The 17031-nt window shown below is 37.5% G+C and overlaps 1 protein-coding gene across 12 annotated transcripts in view; it reads left to right on the forward strand.

Annotated features, from left to right (window-relative positions):
• LOC131681580 (trafficking kinesin-binding protein milt) overlaps positions 1 to 17031 on the forward strand; it is a 316121-nt gene that overhangs the window by 284058 nt on the left and 15032 nt on the right. Inside the window, exons 1-2 of one of the 12 annotated variants that reach the window (XM_058962439.1) lie at positions 3639 to 3803; positions 11998 to 12539. The exons of 8 other annotated variants lie outside the window; for them this stretch is intronic. In XM_058962439.1, coding sequence (XP_058818422.1) covers positions 12203 to 12539 — 337 coding nt within the window. In that variant the 5' untranslated portion in view covers positions 3639 to 3803; positions 11998 to 12202. 3 more of the 12 variants (XM_058962445.1, XM_058962447.1, XM_058962448.1) reach the window with 3 other exon arrangements.

Below are 17031 nucleotides of genomic sequence, written 5' to 3' on the forward strand. Positions count from 1 at the left end.
TATCGTTGTATTATGAAAAAAGCCACTTTCAAATGTCATTCGCTCATCGCAGCAAGCTTTGCATAAGTGGAACGACTGTCAAAAAATGTTTTCTGATTTTATTCGTTTTAAATAAAACTAGTAAATATGGATATTAGTCGAAGAGAGTTGGCGAATTTGCTTATCACTGGTAAAAAGACAGATGAACAGCTTAAGTTCATTACAAGTAGTAATCCAAATGTAAAATTGAGACTTGTTAATGTTCGAAAGAAATTTTATATTTTGTTAAAACAACCTTTGAACAGCTTTTAGAAAACTTCAATCCACATTTTTTCATAACTCTGAAAGTCTAACTTTATTCTTTCAAAAGTTATGGAAACTTTTCGCTCATAAATAGCCCTTTTTCAAATGTCATTATCTCTGATTGGAGCAAATAAAAGTAAGTTGTGTCCATAACTTTTAAAAGAAAAAAGTTAGACCTTCGGTGTCTTGGAGAAAAATACTCGGCTTGAAGTTTTCAAAAAGCCTTTTAAAGGTTGTGTTAACAAAAAGTAAAAGATACGAAAGTTATACTAAAAAAACGTTTTTTTTTCAGGAACACCCTAATCTTTTTTTTAATTTCTTTTATAACAAAAACTAAAAGAGATAGAGCTTTAATATACTCAACAAATTTATTCAAAATAAGTTACTTTACAACTTTGTGGAAAACTGTGGAGCTCTATCTATCATCAGTAAAAAGTTTATTTTCGTATTTTAGGTAAATTAGAACCACCCTAATAACTAGTCCAATAAAAAGAAGCATCTTCTGATGTACATAAATTCATCCCAAGACATGATACGGCTAAATTATACAGGTTTGTCAGAAAGTAAAAATTCCTCCTAAATTAGCGATCTGGATCACTGTGGCATAAAATATTCCTAAAATAACTTATTTACTTGTGAAAAACGGCAGAAACATGGCGGAGTAGTTCAATGTTGAAAACGGATACATCCAGCTGGCGCACTCTGTAGTAATTTCCAGCTGCTATCACACAGCCACAGGTTTGAGTAGCAGATATAAGAAAGCCATTTGGTCCTCGGACATTGTTCATTTGATAAAGTTGAGCGTAAAATCCGGAAATAATTCGAGAGTGAACTCATAAATAAAATAAATAATTTTAGAGTGAACTCATAAATAAAATACCCTATAACGTCAAGCGAAATTACGAAAATCTTGACTAAATCATGACTGAAATCATGAACATAACTCATTAGAGTATAGTGGGGTCAAGTAGGTCAGTTTCGGCAATAATGATTTCATAGTTGGCTAAATATTTTTCAACCTAAATCTATTAAGGCGAAGGTACTTTTTTCGACGTTTTTAAAATCTGGGGTACGATAGGTCACTTTATTCGAAGTTAAACAAAACGATGTACAAGCCTAGAAAACCAGCAGCTCTACTTTTATTTCAAGAGTATGTATACTGAAGATATTTAAAAAAATAATAACTCAAATAATAAATGGTATTTATTGTCGTAATTCAGGCAAGGAAATGAGGAAGTGGCAAATAATGTGAATAATCATGAAACCGCGTAGGGAAATGTTGAAAAAAAAACATGTATTTTTCACCAGTTGCGTCTGGATTTGTACTTGCGAATGACTTCTTCGGTGTCCTCGTCGTCGCCAGAGTGTGGAATAGAACTTATGCATTCTCTCTCGTGTTGCTTAGCTGCGGGACGACCATGTTTGCGCTTGGTAGAAGTTTATTTTGTTGGATTCTTTTTTCTTCTCTTTTTCGATCAATTTTTGTACCTTTTCCAGCTGTTTCTTCCGTTTTGCTGCCTCTCCTTTTTCTTTTTGTCAGCGGCATTTTTTTTCTAGCTTCGGTGGTTGATTTTTTTTTAGCTGTAACTGCTTGCACAGCACGTAAAGACTCCAGCATCACTGAATCAGTGAGCTTTACGTCGCTTTTGGCCTCGATTCGATGATTTGCGCAGTTGAGCTTTGGGAAATAGATGAAAGCCCCTCAAATGAAATTAATTGCTTGACACTTTACATTAATAGTAGTGACCTAACGTGCCCCCAAGCATATGTTTCATGTTGGCGCCGATATTTTTTTTCATAAGAAAAATATCGAAAAACCAACACAATATTCGTGTTCAGCATGAATTTTTTACGTAAGAAAAAACTCCCTTGACATTTTTTACATTGATTAAATGTACTGTACTGAGGACGAAAGACTGGGTTTTCGCACAACACGCGAAAAACTACTAGAACCGATCCACGGTAACAGCCAAAAAGATGGCTATAGTCGTTAACGATGTTCTCTATCGTGTATCTAATTGACATGAGCGACCTCTGCAATAACATAGCAAAGATAATGCCCTATACCTATTGTAACCCCATACCTATTTGACCCCATTCTACTCTACTCTCCCATAAAAATCCGATAGTAAACTTATGAATAAAATATTACGAGAACGTACATAAAAATAGCGAACATCGTTGTTATGTTCGTGGAATCGTGAATATAAAACACATTACTCAGCCTGAAAAATCCATGAATGACCAAAATACCAAGAAATGCGACGAGAACTTCCGAGAATCATAAGTAACCTGAAATTATGAACATCGTTTAATTCTAGGCTCTTTTAGTCGATATGTATATTTAATACAAATTAGTGTGTCTCCGAAATATGAACTTGAATAATAAAAAAACTAAACATATTCAGGACACAACCACAGTAACCCAACTAAACATTCGAGTGTAAAACCTTTTTTATGCGAACTAGTTTTGTGGGAACCCAAACAGTTTCATGAACATGAGATTTATTATTAATTTCGTCACGATTTTCTTGAACAGTTTACGAAATCGTGATTTTTTCATTAATTTATGAATAGATTTTTACCGTGCAATATCACAATTTTTAACTCTTTTCTTCGGCAAAGATTCTTTTCCACAGAAAACAGATTGTCGAAATTGTTTAACCATTTCGGCAAAAGTTGCAATTACAAGTAAGAAATTCGCTTTCATTGCGGAAAGAACAACTTCAAACAGGCTTTATGAAGCTGTGCGTTGAAGTTTATTAAAATATTTTTCCCGTTTTGAAAACTTGTAGTATTCGGAAACTAAATCAGTTCCGAACAGTAAGGCTTGATTTCATAAACATTAATACAAAGCATGCAGATTTCGTGGATTCGTGTGGTTTGTAGGCTGAGTCAATTCCATGTATTCCACATACTTCTCATAAAAATCGTTCACATAACAAGAAATTTATGAAATATTATTAATACACAAAATTTACCAATTGATGGAACAGGATATCTTTACTGCGGTAGAAACCTTGAAAACTAAACACAGAAATAGAACACTTTCATTTTGCTCTTGTTTATATTTCTTATTACTTAACTGATATGTAAGAATTACGCTATCGAACTATTTTAAAAACATTTTTTATACTAACATCAGGCCCGTTTTAAGCACATTTCGCTACAATGTTGTATCTAAACAATCTTCATCCAAACAAAAGAGCCCACCTATATCGACAGCGACCTTGCCGTCGTGCGTGCCAATGCGCAGCATCCGGAGAGAAAATGCATTTCCATCCAGCCTCCCTATCTGAGTGAGCTTCAAACTCTTACCTCTCTCCCAGGCGTTCAAAGCAGTTGTCAGTCCTTCACGGCTTGTCAAACCAAAATTTGCCTTCGTTCCACACTGTGAAAATCCAATGGATGTCGAAAAATTTGCAGCCATGTTTTGTGCGTGTTTTCCTTGAGAAAATAATTCGAAAAAAGCAAAAGCTGTGCATAATTGTGGCAGGCGTAGAAACGCTGAGTGAACGGAAGTGAGATGAAAAATCTGTCGGAAAATGTTTCAAAGTGAAAATGGTTTAATCAAATAACGAGTCTGGTGTCAGTGTCTGCTTTGAATGCAACCTCGAGTCGCTGCGTAGATACCTGATACATTGTTTTCTTTCCTTCCTCGGTTTTCATTTGTCGGAAATACGTTCATAGCTTAATGAATTCATCAATTGGTTAACAAAAACTTTTAGTTTATCCTAATTAAATTAGTGGGAATCAAATTGCCACAAAATCTAAACCTCTTGGTTTGCCCCACCCATTAGCAATGAACTTGATGTTAAAAACATCATGATCAGTGATATGAAAGTAAATACATGCATGTTTTCGAGAGACCATCAAGAAAGTGGATAACCTCTTTAAACAAAAACGAAGCAATACCACTTGTTTGACTCTAGACTAAAAATATGCGAAATTACAGCATAAGCAGCAAAAAGCAGATCCCACGCCGAAGTTGAATGACACATGTCATATTGTTTGTTTACAATGACTTGGTACGTGCAATGCGTACAGGAGCAACCACCATTAGTGCTTGGAGTTATTCATTCACAATCATAAGTAACTGTTAAGGTTGCGCATCAGATGTAACTTCTTTCTGGAAGGCGGCTGACACGCTCGGGGGCGCAACCTTGGAACAACCGCTACTATCCAGAGTGTTCATTCCAGTGGAATGCCCCTGAGTGTACCCGTTATGTATGTATAAAATGCGGGTTAAGAAGATGAAATGAGGCCACGATCAACTAATATCAAGACTATTCTTGTTTCACCTACATGTCCGTCAATGAGGTCATTTTTTTCTACCCCTTTTTTGTACAAACAAATCACCTTAGAGAACTCCTCTACACATTGAGAAATAGTTCTCGCAAGCTTTCATTGTTCCTTCTCGTACAATTACAGCTCTAGCAAAACTGCCCGTCCCCATAAGAACATGATAATGTCGATTCATTAGACATGGGAGATCGCGTTGAGTTCTGCACTCATTATTTCACAGAATTATCTTACGTAACCAATCCATCGAGAGTGCGCCATTGGTTAAAATTCACATGGCTGCTGGATCCACAGGTGCAGAGTAAATTTTACGCATACAATGTTGCAGTTCACGTCGAAGCCAACCTTCCAACTAATGTACCGTTATGCAAAATTATGCTCGTACATCAGCAAAACCAACCGCCCATCATCTTTGATGCACGCGCGGTAATCTAATATCGCTCATTCACCAGTTTGATGGGTCGATTTAAACCGTACTCGCGCAGAGCTTTTCCGCCTTTTCTCTGGCAGGCGCGATGTTATTGGGCACGCCAGTTGTCGGAAAACAGAAAACGGGTTGATTGAAACGTACACTGTTAACCTTCTAGCACGAGTTTCAAACGCGTTTCTCTGTGCGAAGGTGTTAGCTTGCTTGTCTTGTCGATTCTGTAAACTTTCTCGTTTTAGGTCTTTTTTACTTTACTTATACAGTAGTAAACTTTGTTTGAGCTGCGATTGCATATTTCTTCGTAGGAAATTTTGGTTCCTGAGATACAGATCGGGTATACTCGAAATTTTTTCGAAGACTGCAAATCAATCCAACTTCTTTGGGAGTTATTAATCTTTTAATGAAGTGTTGTCTGAGTTAGTTTTACATGGGACCCATGCATATGATGGTGAATCAGCTGGCGATTCCCACGAATCTAGAGCTTTTATTCAAAACAACATATCTACAATGAGTGACTCTCTTTGTTTACTTTTTCTTTCGATTTTTACGGCGTCACTATAACACTTTTCACTTATTTTGCAGTACAGATCGAAAGACGGAGGTTTTAACTAGCATATTACGCAAAGAGATGAGGGATAAATGTTAAAGCGACCGAATTATTAACAGAAGAGAAAGTAAACAATGAGAGTCACTCATTATAGATATGTCTTTTTGAAAAAACTCTGAAGGAATATGATTATTTGCGAAATAATGGATATGAGTCATCTTTTGATTACAAAATTTCAGTTCCATATTTCACCGAAGAGAGTATGGGACTAGGAACCGACGCAGGGATGGTACTAGGAATCGACTCAAGGGTGGCCCGATAGAGGTCAGTTTTTTCTAGTCCCTCTAATATATGTGTTTAAGAAACAGTACACTGATGCTTTATTCCAAGAAAGGTTATAGGTAATATAGTTTCATTCAAAAGTTGTATAACAAATAGTGCGGCCTCTTCCTAATAGAGCCAAAATAGGTCCGTTACCCTATATATCATTTGAATAGCTAAATCTGGCTACAGTAGTGAAGTAATGCTTTCGAATTAACGGTAGTAGACGTTTCTTTAAGCATTCGTTTATGTCTACATTTTTACTGACTATTGTTCATGTTTTTCTCCGTTTACTTTGAAAGCTCATCATGACCGTTGTTGTTGTAAGTTGCAAGCAGACTGAGTTACCTATTTGTTTGGCAAACAAATACCATTTTTTTTTCTTATCGTTAATCGTTCCATGCTTCCTCTTCGTTAAGATACTCTTCACAATCGAACAGAATTTCTCAATTTGTATTCATTTGTCTTAACTTATTGGCTGGATTCCACCCTATCATTTCCCCGCTATTTTGTAGATTTTTGGCGATAACTCAGTTAGTTAGTCAGACCACAAAATACGAGGCACTCTTTTATATAAACACCCTAGTTTACGGTTCCATAAGTTACGAAAACTTTGCTTTTTGGCTCGAGCTACAACTATTCGAACGAGCTGAAGTGTAGTAAATGGTATATGAAGCTAATATTTTATTCAGCAGCATCAAACTAACTTTAAAAAAAACGTATGCATGTGCATTTTAACAAAATTATTCCTCAAATTTCTTTTAAATTGCGCCTGAGAAGAAAGTGTAGAATATCAATAAAACGTACTAGAAAAAAATACATGCTGATAAAAGTAGTGAAAATTTTTCAAAATATTTTGAACTGACTGAATTTTTTTCTAAACATATGCTTAGTTTTTTTTTCCTGGAGTACCTCTAAATTTAAAAATAAACGTTCTATGTGTATAAGTTTAGTGTTTTAAATCATATGTTTTCATAAAAATAGTTCGAAACTCATTGGTCAACTTTTTGCAAAAATATTTGCACCGCACAATTTTTTATACGTCGTTTCTGGAAAAATTTGGCGGTGGTATTCGCACACGCCAGACGCGATTTAATAATTCTTAAGTATTCAATTGCCCAACCAAATTTTTGTTGAAGTTACGAGAAATGTTTTGACTACATCATCCAATAACAAAAAGAAAAAAAAGCGCAAATTTGAAAAATCTTTTTTTTTATAATTTTTCAATGCTTTTCATTATATAAACAAAACGACAAAGTTTTAATATATTACACCCAAAATCACATTTTATCCCTTGAACATTTTTTGAACCTTCTTCAGTTATTACAATACTGCAGATTGAAAAAAAGAATTCCGCCTACTGTATTGAAATTAAAAATACATGTCGAATATTTTGACTGCTAAACCGAATAAAACTATTTGAAAAAAATGGGGTGGTAAATTTTTCGTGTAATGCCCCATATGTTTCCTCGCCATTTGTGTCTTGAGAGTTGTTCATTTCGTTCTCGCTATTGTACTCGTTCGTGTCGTCATCATGATCATGGTTAATACCTTAATGCTCGCAATCAGATGTTCTTTCTTGCTTCGTACCTTTACGGGCCATGAGCTTCCTCACTAGTAGTGCTGGCTGTTGTTTTCGAGGCACTTGACGCAGCCGTTTGTGATTCCAGTAATGGTATAGAACACGGCGTGGAATTTTTTTCTGCAGATAAGCTTATTTCAGCGGTTTCTGAGTCAGGTTCTCTGTAATGCACCGTATGTTCACAGAATTGATACGTACCAATTTGTCATTGATACGTTAAGGAGTTTTATGTGTAATGGTACTATGGCATTGTGTTTTGTACTGCAGGGTCAAACAGGAAGAAATGGCTCGGTTCACTCGCACTCCAACCATCGTTTAAAATACCTTGGAAGTAGTTGTGTCCTCCATACTGGATTCAGCATCTTAGAAATACGACATGATTCTTTTAATGATTATTTTGAAAGTAAATGGTGATAGAGCATGCTGTCGAACTTCGATTTTCTCATCGCCCTTTTATATGGGGATCTTAATTTTTGGCGTTGTGTCACTCAATCACGTGCTTTAAGTTGTTATGCAAAATGAATCATTTCGCTTGGACTGATTTGTTTAACTTCAATAGCACTGTATTCGTTAGGTCCCATCGTAGAGATTTGCTCAAATAATAATTTATTATTTATTTATCCTATAAATAGATTCTTTTTAAGTTTTATATATTTACTAAAAATATTGTTTTGCAATCCCCATCGAGCCCCCGACATGTCTATATATCCCTTAATGAAGAGCAAGAGTTGGTCCTGTAGAGACTTGTCCTTGCATAACGTTCCTCCTGGTGACCAGTATCTGAGCATTGGCTACAACTACAGACGAGCTGCCAGATCATTAGTATTTTTAGCGAATCACCGGTAAATTTCAACTTTGACTTCTCGCAGCAGTTTAACATAACTTTCGAACACGCATTGAATTGGGTAACGTTCTATTGACGTCCGTAAAAATGTTCATTGGTCCCACGAACCGATTGACTCAGAAACCTATTTGACCAATTCCAAATTGCTTCGCCATTCACTTAGAGCACACCAGAACCTCGTTGTCGGGTGGTGTTAAGTCAGAGCTGACAAAGTAGTAAATTTTTGAAAAATGAGACAATGTTCTATGTTTTGTTAACCATGCGTACTAAAACAGTTATAGCAATTGACGATTTTTAGCGATCTAGCGCAGAGTGATTTTTTCGGAACAGGGTCGCAGAACTTTTTGTTCAATGGTGAGGTCATGAAAAACGCAAAACCTGTTTAAATCCCTCGCAGTATTAGAAGCTACTTTCTCGTAGTGCCAGAAGTTGTTTTATTTTTAAAAAAATTGGGTATTGTGTTTCGTGTTACGCTCGTCAGTAACTGACACCAACTTGGGACCAGCTTGACGATCAATCCAATCTAACACCAAATTGGCAACAGTTAGACACTAAATCCAAACAGTTCACACAATATATATGAACGCGGCAACAACAGGATGTGTCTCGGGTAACAAAACACAGAAGCTTTGGTTTGCTAATCAAAAAGTGAAAGCGAACTCTTGTCTTGTAACTTGAACTATGCAAGCAACTTTTTTTTTGTTCTAAAGGGAAAAAAAACCATTGAGTCATCTCAATTTGTATATGAGGCGGAACACAAAACATGGAATCCAATTTCTCTACGTAAAGTTTTTTGTATAGTTCCAGGTGCTTGACTTCCAAATCAAAAGGGATAAAGTGCTATATAGCCAACCATTGTTGACGTCTGCACTAGTTGGAGTCGCTGGAGTCAGGGTTTATGTTTTATTTTAATTTAATTCGACCTTAAGGCAATTCCCTCAAACGGTGGTTTCATGGGACTTTTTGATCATGAAAACAACATGAGAAATAGATTATCTTTTCTCGTATTGTTGAACATATATTAACTCAACAAAAAATGTGTTTAACTTGTAGGGGAACCCGGGGCTATTCAGACCTACCTAAGCAAATTATCCTTTTAGGTGGATAGAAAAAAAAATTACCGGTCAAAGGTCCTAATTGTTAGTTTAAAATCTCAGCTACATTTCGGTGCCATAAAAGTTCATTTGCACAACTCCATGGCAGCGCTAGGCGACGATTTGCAAGACTCTACGTTTTTCCTTCGTTTTACAATGTAGGGATTATTCGGACCTTCCTTCGGGGCAATTCAGATCGCCATTTTTTTATTTTTTTTTACAATGGAATTATGTTTACATATAAAATCTTTATCGGAAAAACTCCATAAGAAATAAATAAACTGTTTTACAAAAAATTAATTTGGTTAGTCACAGCCGTCGATTGGAGCATAGTGTATTTTCTTTACTGTGGCGAGTGCAATCGTGTCCGTCGCCGCAAGCCGCTGAACGGTGGTTGATGGAATAGGGTGTCCGAACAGCCTCGTACGTTCATTTCGCACAAAAGTGGTGCTATTTTTTCACTTTTATTTGTTACTTTTATCACGATTTTACCAGTATAATTATTTTTGTTTTGAGGATGGCAAAAAAAAGTAAACACGTTGTATCTCCTTTCTAAAAAAAACAAAGAATTCAATTCAGCTGTCAAAATTAATGTTTTAGAATACTGGAATATGTGCGACGGTCAGAAAGTCTTACGATTTTCTGAGAAATCGAAGGGGTCCGAATTACCCCCACTGTCCTAATAGCCCCGGGTCCCCCTATACATAGCATTTGAAGTTTTTTGTAGTTGTGCACGTAATTTTGAAACATGGTTTTTATAAAATTGGCCTTAAAGTTCTAAAGGAAAGTTACAGGCATGAAATATTAATCATTTATGCTCTGAAACTATGCAAGAATATTCTCTGATAATAATTCTAACGATTAAAGCAAAAATATATTTTTTGCCGCTGACTGATGAGGAGACTCCATATATACTTTTGTCGTGATGAGCCCGGGGCTAGTTGGCGGTTGGGGTAAGTTGACGGAATCCCTTTTTCTCCGTTTTTATTTGACATACAGCGATACCTCTCATTAGGTACCTCAAGTTGTGTGAAACCCATTATCCAATGTGCTTTTGTTGCAAAACATTTTGTTTTATAGCAGTCATGGGCGATATTGTGTTTTCGGCCACACCAAGTAAATTTTCTAAATTTTAAACACTTTGTGTTATTTAGGTTGATTTTCAATCTATTTCCCGAATGATTATATTTTTCGATAGTACTTGGAAAGCGCTTCCAGTATCCATATAGATATTGTACATATCCGCAAACAAAAATTATTTTTAAAATAGTTTTTTTTTATAAAATATGCGGTTGCGGTAAGTTGGCGGTCTTGCACGCAGGGCAAGTTGGCTATTTACAGTGCAAAAATAGTCATCAAAAAACTTTTTTCTGGAATTTCCTCCAAAATACGAAAATCTTTTTCTTGTGTATCTTGTCAATGCAGGAGTCATATACTTCGATCAATCACCTGAAGAATTTCGAAAATTTGCTTTTGAATATGAAGTACGCGTCAAAGTCAAAATGCCGGGGTATTGAGACTGAAATATAATATGAAATAACGATTAATGTATAGTTTCCTTAAAAAGACATTCAGCACGTTCCAAAAGAACCCCTGAAGTATTTGAATTTTTATTTGATTGCTTATGTTTGGTGTTTCTATACATACCGCCAACTTACCCCGGGGCCGGGGTAAGTTGGCGGGTTTTCCACGTCACATATTTTTGTCTCTAAAAATAGAGACGATGCATCAATAATTTTAATAAAATTCAGAGATGTTGCCAACAGTCTTCCTTTTCTTGCCACGTGTTCTATTTTGCAAGATATACCTACATCAAAGCGGTAAAAAATGAAAACTAAAAGCACCGCCAACTAACCCCGGTCTCCCCTAATCTCGCTTCAAAGGCATGGTACGACCACTGTCGCTAATGCGATAATCATGTATTCTTTCTGGTACGTCATCATATACTGGGGGGTAGCATAAGGGTTTGTGCATTGGGCCGGAGTCTCTAGGGTTGCAGGTTCGAATACTGTCACTGGAGAGATTTTCATAAAAAACTGACAGCTGTCCTAGCTGTGTACATAGCTGATTGATTTTCATGAAGATCTAACACACGGTGTGGAAGAAAACTGCTTTTTCGTTTTCGATTTTGGTACTATTCTCCGTTTTTCCTTGAATGCAAAAGAGCATTTTCCCACTTTCCCTGATTGGACTATCAAACTAGCTCATGGCCATAACAGCAGCAAATGTGTTTGAACCAATTTTCCACGAAATTTCCATTTACTAAACACACTATTTACCATCGTTCCATTTTCCTACGTTCTAATTCCTGCGAAACGGACCTAGATTTTTGCTACAACTGCCGTCGTTATAAGCCCTCTCTTTCGCTACTAGCAGTCCTACGAACTTTATAAAGGCTCGTCCGCGTGGCGCCCCGACTGTGTGGGAAATAGGGTGTTTTTTTTTAAATAAACTAAAAACAACACTCGTAGGCCGCTCAGTTCCGGTTCAAATATTGCTTCTGGTGGGTTGAACGAAAGAAAAATTAAAAGGTTAGGTCACGCTCATTACGAACTCTGCAACAGAACAATGATAACACCTAGTTTAATTTTCTACAAGATTTAGCTGCACATTTATCTACTCAACGTTAGAACTTCAGTGTAAGTGAATTGAAACCTAAAACTAGAGACACAATGACTACGTAGCTGCTGAATCAAACGATTAGCGGTGTGCCAAATCGTAACCGTAATGTAGCAGTGATTTTTGATCAAATAAAAAAGAAATACGAATCTAACTCTTAAAGTGATTGTGAGTCTAGAACAATATGCTGACTCGTGCAGTGAATGCGTTCCGCAAACGAAAGCCCAAAAATACCGGCGGTGGTCCGGATCAGGAGGGGCTAGCGGGTGCCAGTGAGACCGAAACCGAAACCGAAGATTGTATCAGCTGTCGTTCGGAACCGCTAGCAGTGCTTGAAGATGTGTCCAAACGAAGGGCAATATTGGTTGACGATGAACCGAACCACCAGCAGCAGCGAACAGGTGGTAATCGATTCTCCCGCTTCACCAGTCCCTCCAGCAGAAACGGTTCATCGTTGCTGCGGTTGCGATCACAATCGCGATCGAAGGAGGTCGTTGTCGCTGCCGCCAGTCTGCCTAATAGTACGATAAGTAGCAAAGAGTGTGTGCATTGTGGTAATTTGGTTGGTAATGGTGAAACGAAACGATCCGAACACATTAAAGGGAAATGCCGAAATGGTGATGGGGCGGAAAAATCTCGCCATAGACAGCGAAAGCCGGCGGATACGGTTAGCGCCTCCAACTGCGATGGCCACTGCAAGGATGGCGCTAGCTCTAGTGGTTTGAAGAAATCAGGTGTGGTTGTGTGACAGTTTGGATTGGCGTGTATTTGGTAAAGATGTGACGAAATGGTTTCTTATTCAGTATTTTGAGTATTTTGCTACAATTAACGTTATGTCACGTTTTTGCATAATTTTACAAACTCGGTTAAATAAGTTACAGTAACTTTTTCCATGTAATTTGTCCTGTAACAATTAAATTTAAATATATTTTCTAACTTTTGTCACATCTTCACTCAAATAGTATATCTATGGTGCATGGATTTTTGGTTTCTGATACCTTTCCTTATTGTGTGTGATTTGCTTGTGTTAGGGAAATAGTTTAATGTTCCAGTTTTATACATTATTACCTTGATATCTGTTTTACTATTTTCATATAACACGTCATGAGGGAAAGTGTCGTATCATGTTTTGAATGTTAATTTCACAGACTCAAAAAAGCAAATTGCTATTTACTACGTTAACCATTTGTCCGTACGTACGCCAATATTTTGGGACGGGAAACATCTTCGGTGTTATCTTATAGCGGCCGGAGGTCACCTTGCCAGCATGTTTCGACGCTGTCGTCTTTGGTTAAACTGTGTTTCCGCTATTTAATGTTTCCTTTTTCGAATTCTAAGACAAATACGTTTCTACAGTAATCACCGCTTGACTGATATTCGTGAGATACGTTTAAATAGTTGCAGTTGTCGCCTTTCTCATAGTTGGGTTTTAAAGTGTTTTCGACTGTTAAGGTTACAATTTACAATTTAACGATTGACGTTTCAGTTACTATAAATAAGGTTTAAGAGGTGTTAGGTGTAACCCTCTGCTCCGAAAGTATTACGCACGAGTTGGCAAAGAGGCTCGTATCCGACGAGTTTGAACTATCATTAGTTGATCATAAGTTTCCAAAAATTTAATTGGCGCAATCACCGATGAGTTTTCAGGTAGTCCAGATTCTTCGACATTTGCTCGTATAATTGTGACAAACGATTCGATAAAACAGGCGCTTGAAAATTTTGCTCCATACTCTCAGGATTGCAATGAAAAAACCCTTCTCGAGCTTTTGACAAGATTCTTCACAATATTCTGACGAAATCGTTCCCAGCGTTTTGACGCTACTCTGGATAGGATTCTGACAAATTGCTGCTATTCTGATGCATTTTTGCTTACACTTCATTCGAATGCACTCCATTTTGTTTGTTGATGAGCAATGTCACACCCAAAACGCAAGCCGCAAATAAGTATGATTCTAATGCGAAATATGCATTATAAATAGTATAATGGGTATTAAAGCGTTATTGGTCCGGGACAAAAATGCACTATGCTGCTATTACATCATAGATACTTACACAATCTCACAATTGGAAATGTATTGATGAATTCAACGTTAGCAGAATATTTTTGTTTTTTCGAGAGTTGTCCTACTGGAGCTGTAGAGCTAGGTTCTCGGAAGGGCTCCCCGTCAGAATCACATACTACAATTTGCATACGAGACAAGCAATGGCGCCCACTAAAACACTGCGGCCAATTGCAGCGAGCCGTGATTCTGAATGTGATATTCAGATTCAGGTATGTGCGGGCGTAGGGACTTCGCAATCGCGTGTATCATCGCATAGGGCTCGAGCATTTATACGTTAATGTTTTCGATCGCGTGTGCTAATATGTACGTGAAGAAATTCTATTTTATAACCGTGTGATTTTCGCACATTCGCGCATGTTCAAATGCTAGAAGAAAGCGAGATCTTTCATATCATCAGATTTCCCGGTGATGTCGTCATGGAAGGATATCCACTAGAGATTTATTTTTTTAATAATCCTTGGGTTGCTGGGAGGGGTTGTAATGATTCCCGGTCGTGACCGATTTAGGACCGCGCGAACACGGACGTTTGTAGGTTCGCGTTTGAGACCGCGTTTGTAGTTTCGTACGTACTAAAACGTTCACCTTATTACCGGGGTGTTATCAAGTTTTCGCAATCGCGGGCGTAGGTGTGCTTGGTTGATCACGAAGGTTTTAAGCGTTCGTATGTTAACGTGTTTGTCGCGTGTATGTGACTTCGCGTGTATAAATTTGATTTTATAACCGTGTAGCACATATTCGCGTGTGTTCTTGGATGGTCACGCGGACCGTCATTCTGATATTTAGTTTCCGGTGTACAATTCACATTCTGACAGGGAGTGAGTCACCCCATATCACAAGAGTTCCCGGTCATGTCGCCATGAAACGTGTTGTCCAGTGGATATGGGAGCTTTCTTTTTTAATTGGTCTTATTGAAGGCATGGAGACTTCCAGAAGTAACCGATTGGTCGTGCGAGCGCGGGAGTTTTTAGGTTCACGCTTGAGACCGCGTTTGAAAAATTATAGGGGCTGAAATATTCACCTTATCGCCGTAATGTTAGCATGTCTGTGAGATCGCGGGTGTAGGTGCCGTGGATGGTCGCGAAGGGCTCAAACATTTGTATGTTAATGTGCTTATTCATGTGCTAAATTCAATTTTATAATCATGTGGCGTGTATTCTTGAATGATCGCGCGGACCGTGAATCTTATGCTTAATTTTCAACATATGATAGAAGGTAGAATAGAATCAGTTTCCCCATATCACTAGTGTTCCCAGTTTTTGTCGCTATGGCGTGTGTTGTCTAGTGAATATGAGCGTCATTTTTTTATTAGTCCAGTCGAAGGCATGGTTGCTAGGACCGAGGTAGGAGACTTCCGCGCGGGTGGTGGGTTAATGCTTGAGACAGGTTTGTGTTATTGCGAAGGCCACAGGCGTTTGTACGTTTGTTCGTATATGAGTACAGATAGGGTATAGTACAGAGATATAGTAATAAAAGGAATCAAAACATGCCGAATAAAGAAAAGATTATTGGTGCGCGGACGATCGCGGTTGTATGTTTGCCCCTGTCGATAACGAGGGACTCAGAAGTTTGTATGGTAGCGTATTCAATCGCGTGGGCTTATTTATGTCGCGTGTGATGGCGTGTATGCAGCTTCGCGTGTATAGTTTCGGTTCTAGCTTCCAAAGATCATCTAGTATAGTGTCATCTTCGGGAGCCCATGGTACATGGTACAGTCCAAATTTAGGAGAGTCCCAAGACAGGGCTCGTCGCCAAGCCCAGGGTGCCTCCAGAGAGAAATTGGCTCTAAACACACATTTTACATTATTTTGACCATGTCATAAGTGGGTAATAAAGGTCGCCAAGTTAAGTACTAAATTTGATCACAATGTAACTTAACTAAAAAGAAAATAATCGTATCCCAAGTTTATGTGATATAATCACTGTAATACTGCTTTGGTGGAAATTTATTATACTGTAACGTGTAGCAACTCCTAATATGGTTGTGTAAGTGGTGAAGTGCATTGGCTTTGCTCTTTCGAGCAGAAGTGTCATTTGATCATGTTGTTTGCACTTTTCTTTGGAAAAGCTATTCCAGTGCAGTCGAAAGTCAACCGACGCACAAACCATTTGTTTACACTCTTTGCTGGGTCGATGAGACCAAAAATGTTGCTGTATGTACTAAATGTATGTAATGTGTGCTAGAGCATAGCATGTATGATATTAAGTTGTTTGCAGACAAAATAGCGTCACTGTGCGGGATGGTAGAAGCACCGACAAATGACATAACAACTAGAACGATTTCGGTGAAAATTTTTGGCAAATAATTCAAGCTAAATTAGGTCGGAGCAGTAGCTCCATCTGTATAGTGAGTTACACATCATTTCTTAACGTGTCTCTCGTAAAAGAACACTAATGTCCTCTAGTAAAAGTCTGGACAAGATAAATTTGATATATTCAAACGTGCAGAAGTTTGTCGAATTCAATTGACCGGAGCATCGTATATTAACGTTTTAAGTAGAAAGTATAGTGGTATTGACTAACATTGTGCTCCGGTTGCATTCATGAAAAGTAAATCGTAAAAATTGGATCAAATTCGGGATTTATTATTACATTGATTAATAAACTATTCCATTTCTGACAATGAAACGATTTACAATCGGACCGTAGATCTTTCGTCGAAAATGCAGTGTATGCCATTTGTCCTGAATGACCTGATATTTTCACAAATATCTCAAAATGTTTACAAATTTTAGCCGCTATTTGTCAAATGTTGAACAAAACTAGAACATATATTTCTAAGGTTATAGTTTCCTTTAACCTTTTCAAGTATAGCTCAACTTCTGTGAGCAAAGTTCCTTGAAACTATGGTTGTCTATTTTCTCTTGTCCAAATTTCTCTCTAAACACATAGAGTAGCTTCGATGATTATTAGAGTTAACTGAAAATTTCGTAACTCGTACTGTCAAACGGAC

This window comes from Topomyia yanbarensis, chromosome 2 (assembly GCF_030247195.1).
Source record: "Topomyia yanbarensis strain Yona2022 chromosome 2, ASM3024719v1, whole genome shotgun sequence".
Taxonomy (NCBI): Eukaryota; Metazoa; Arthropoda; class Insecta; order Diptera; family Culicidae; genus Topomyia; species Topomyia yanbarensis.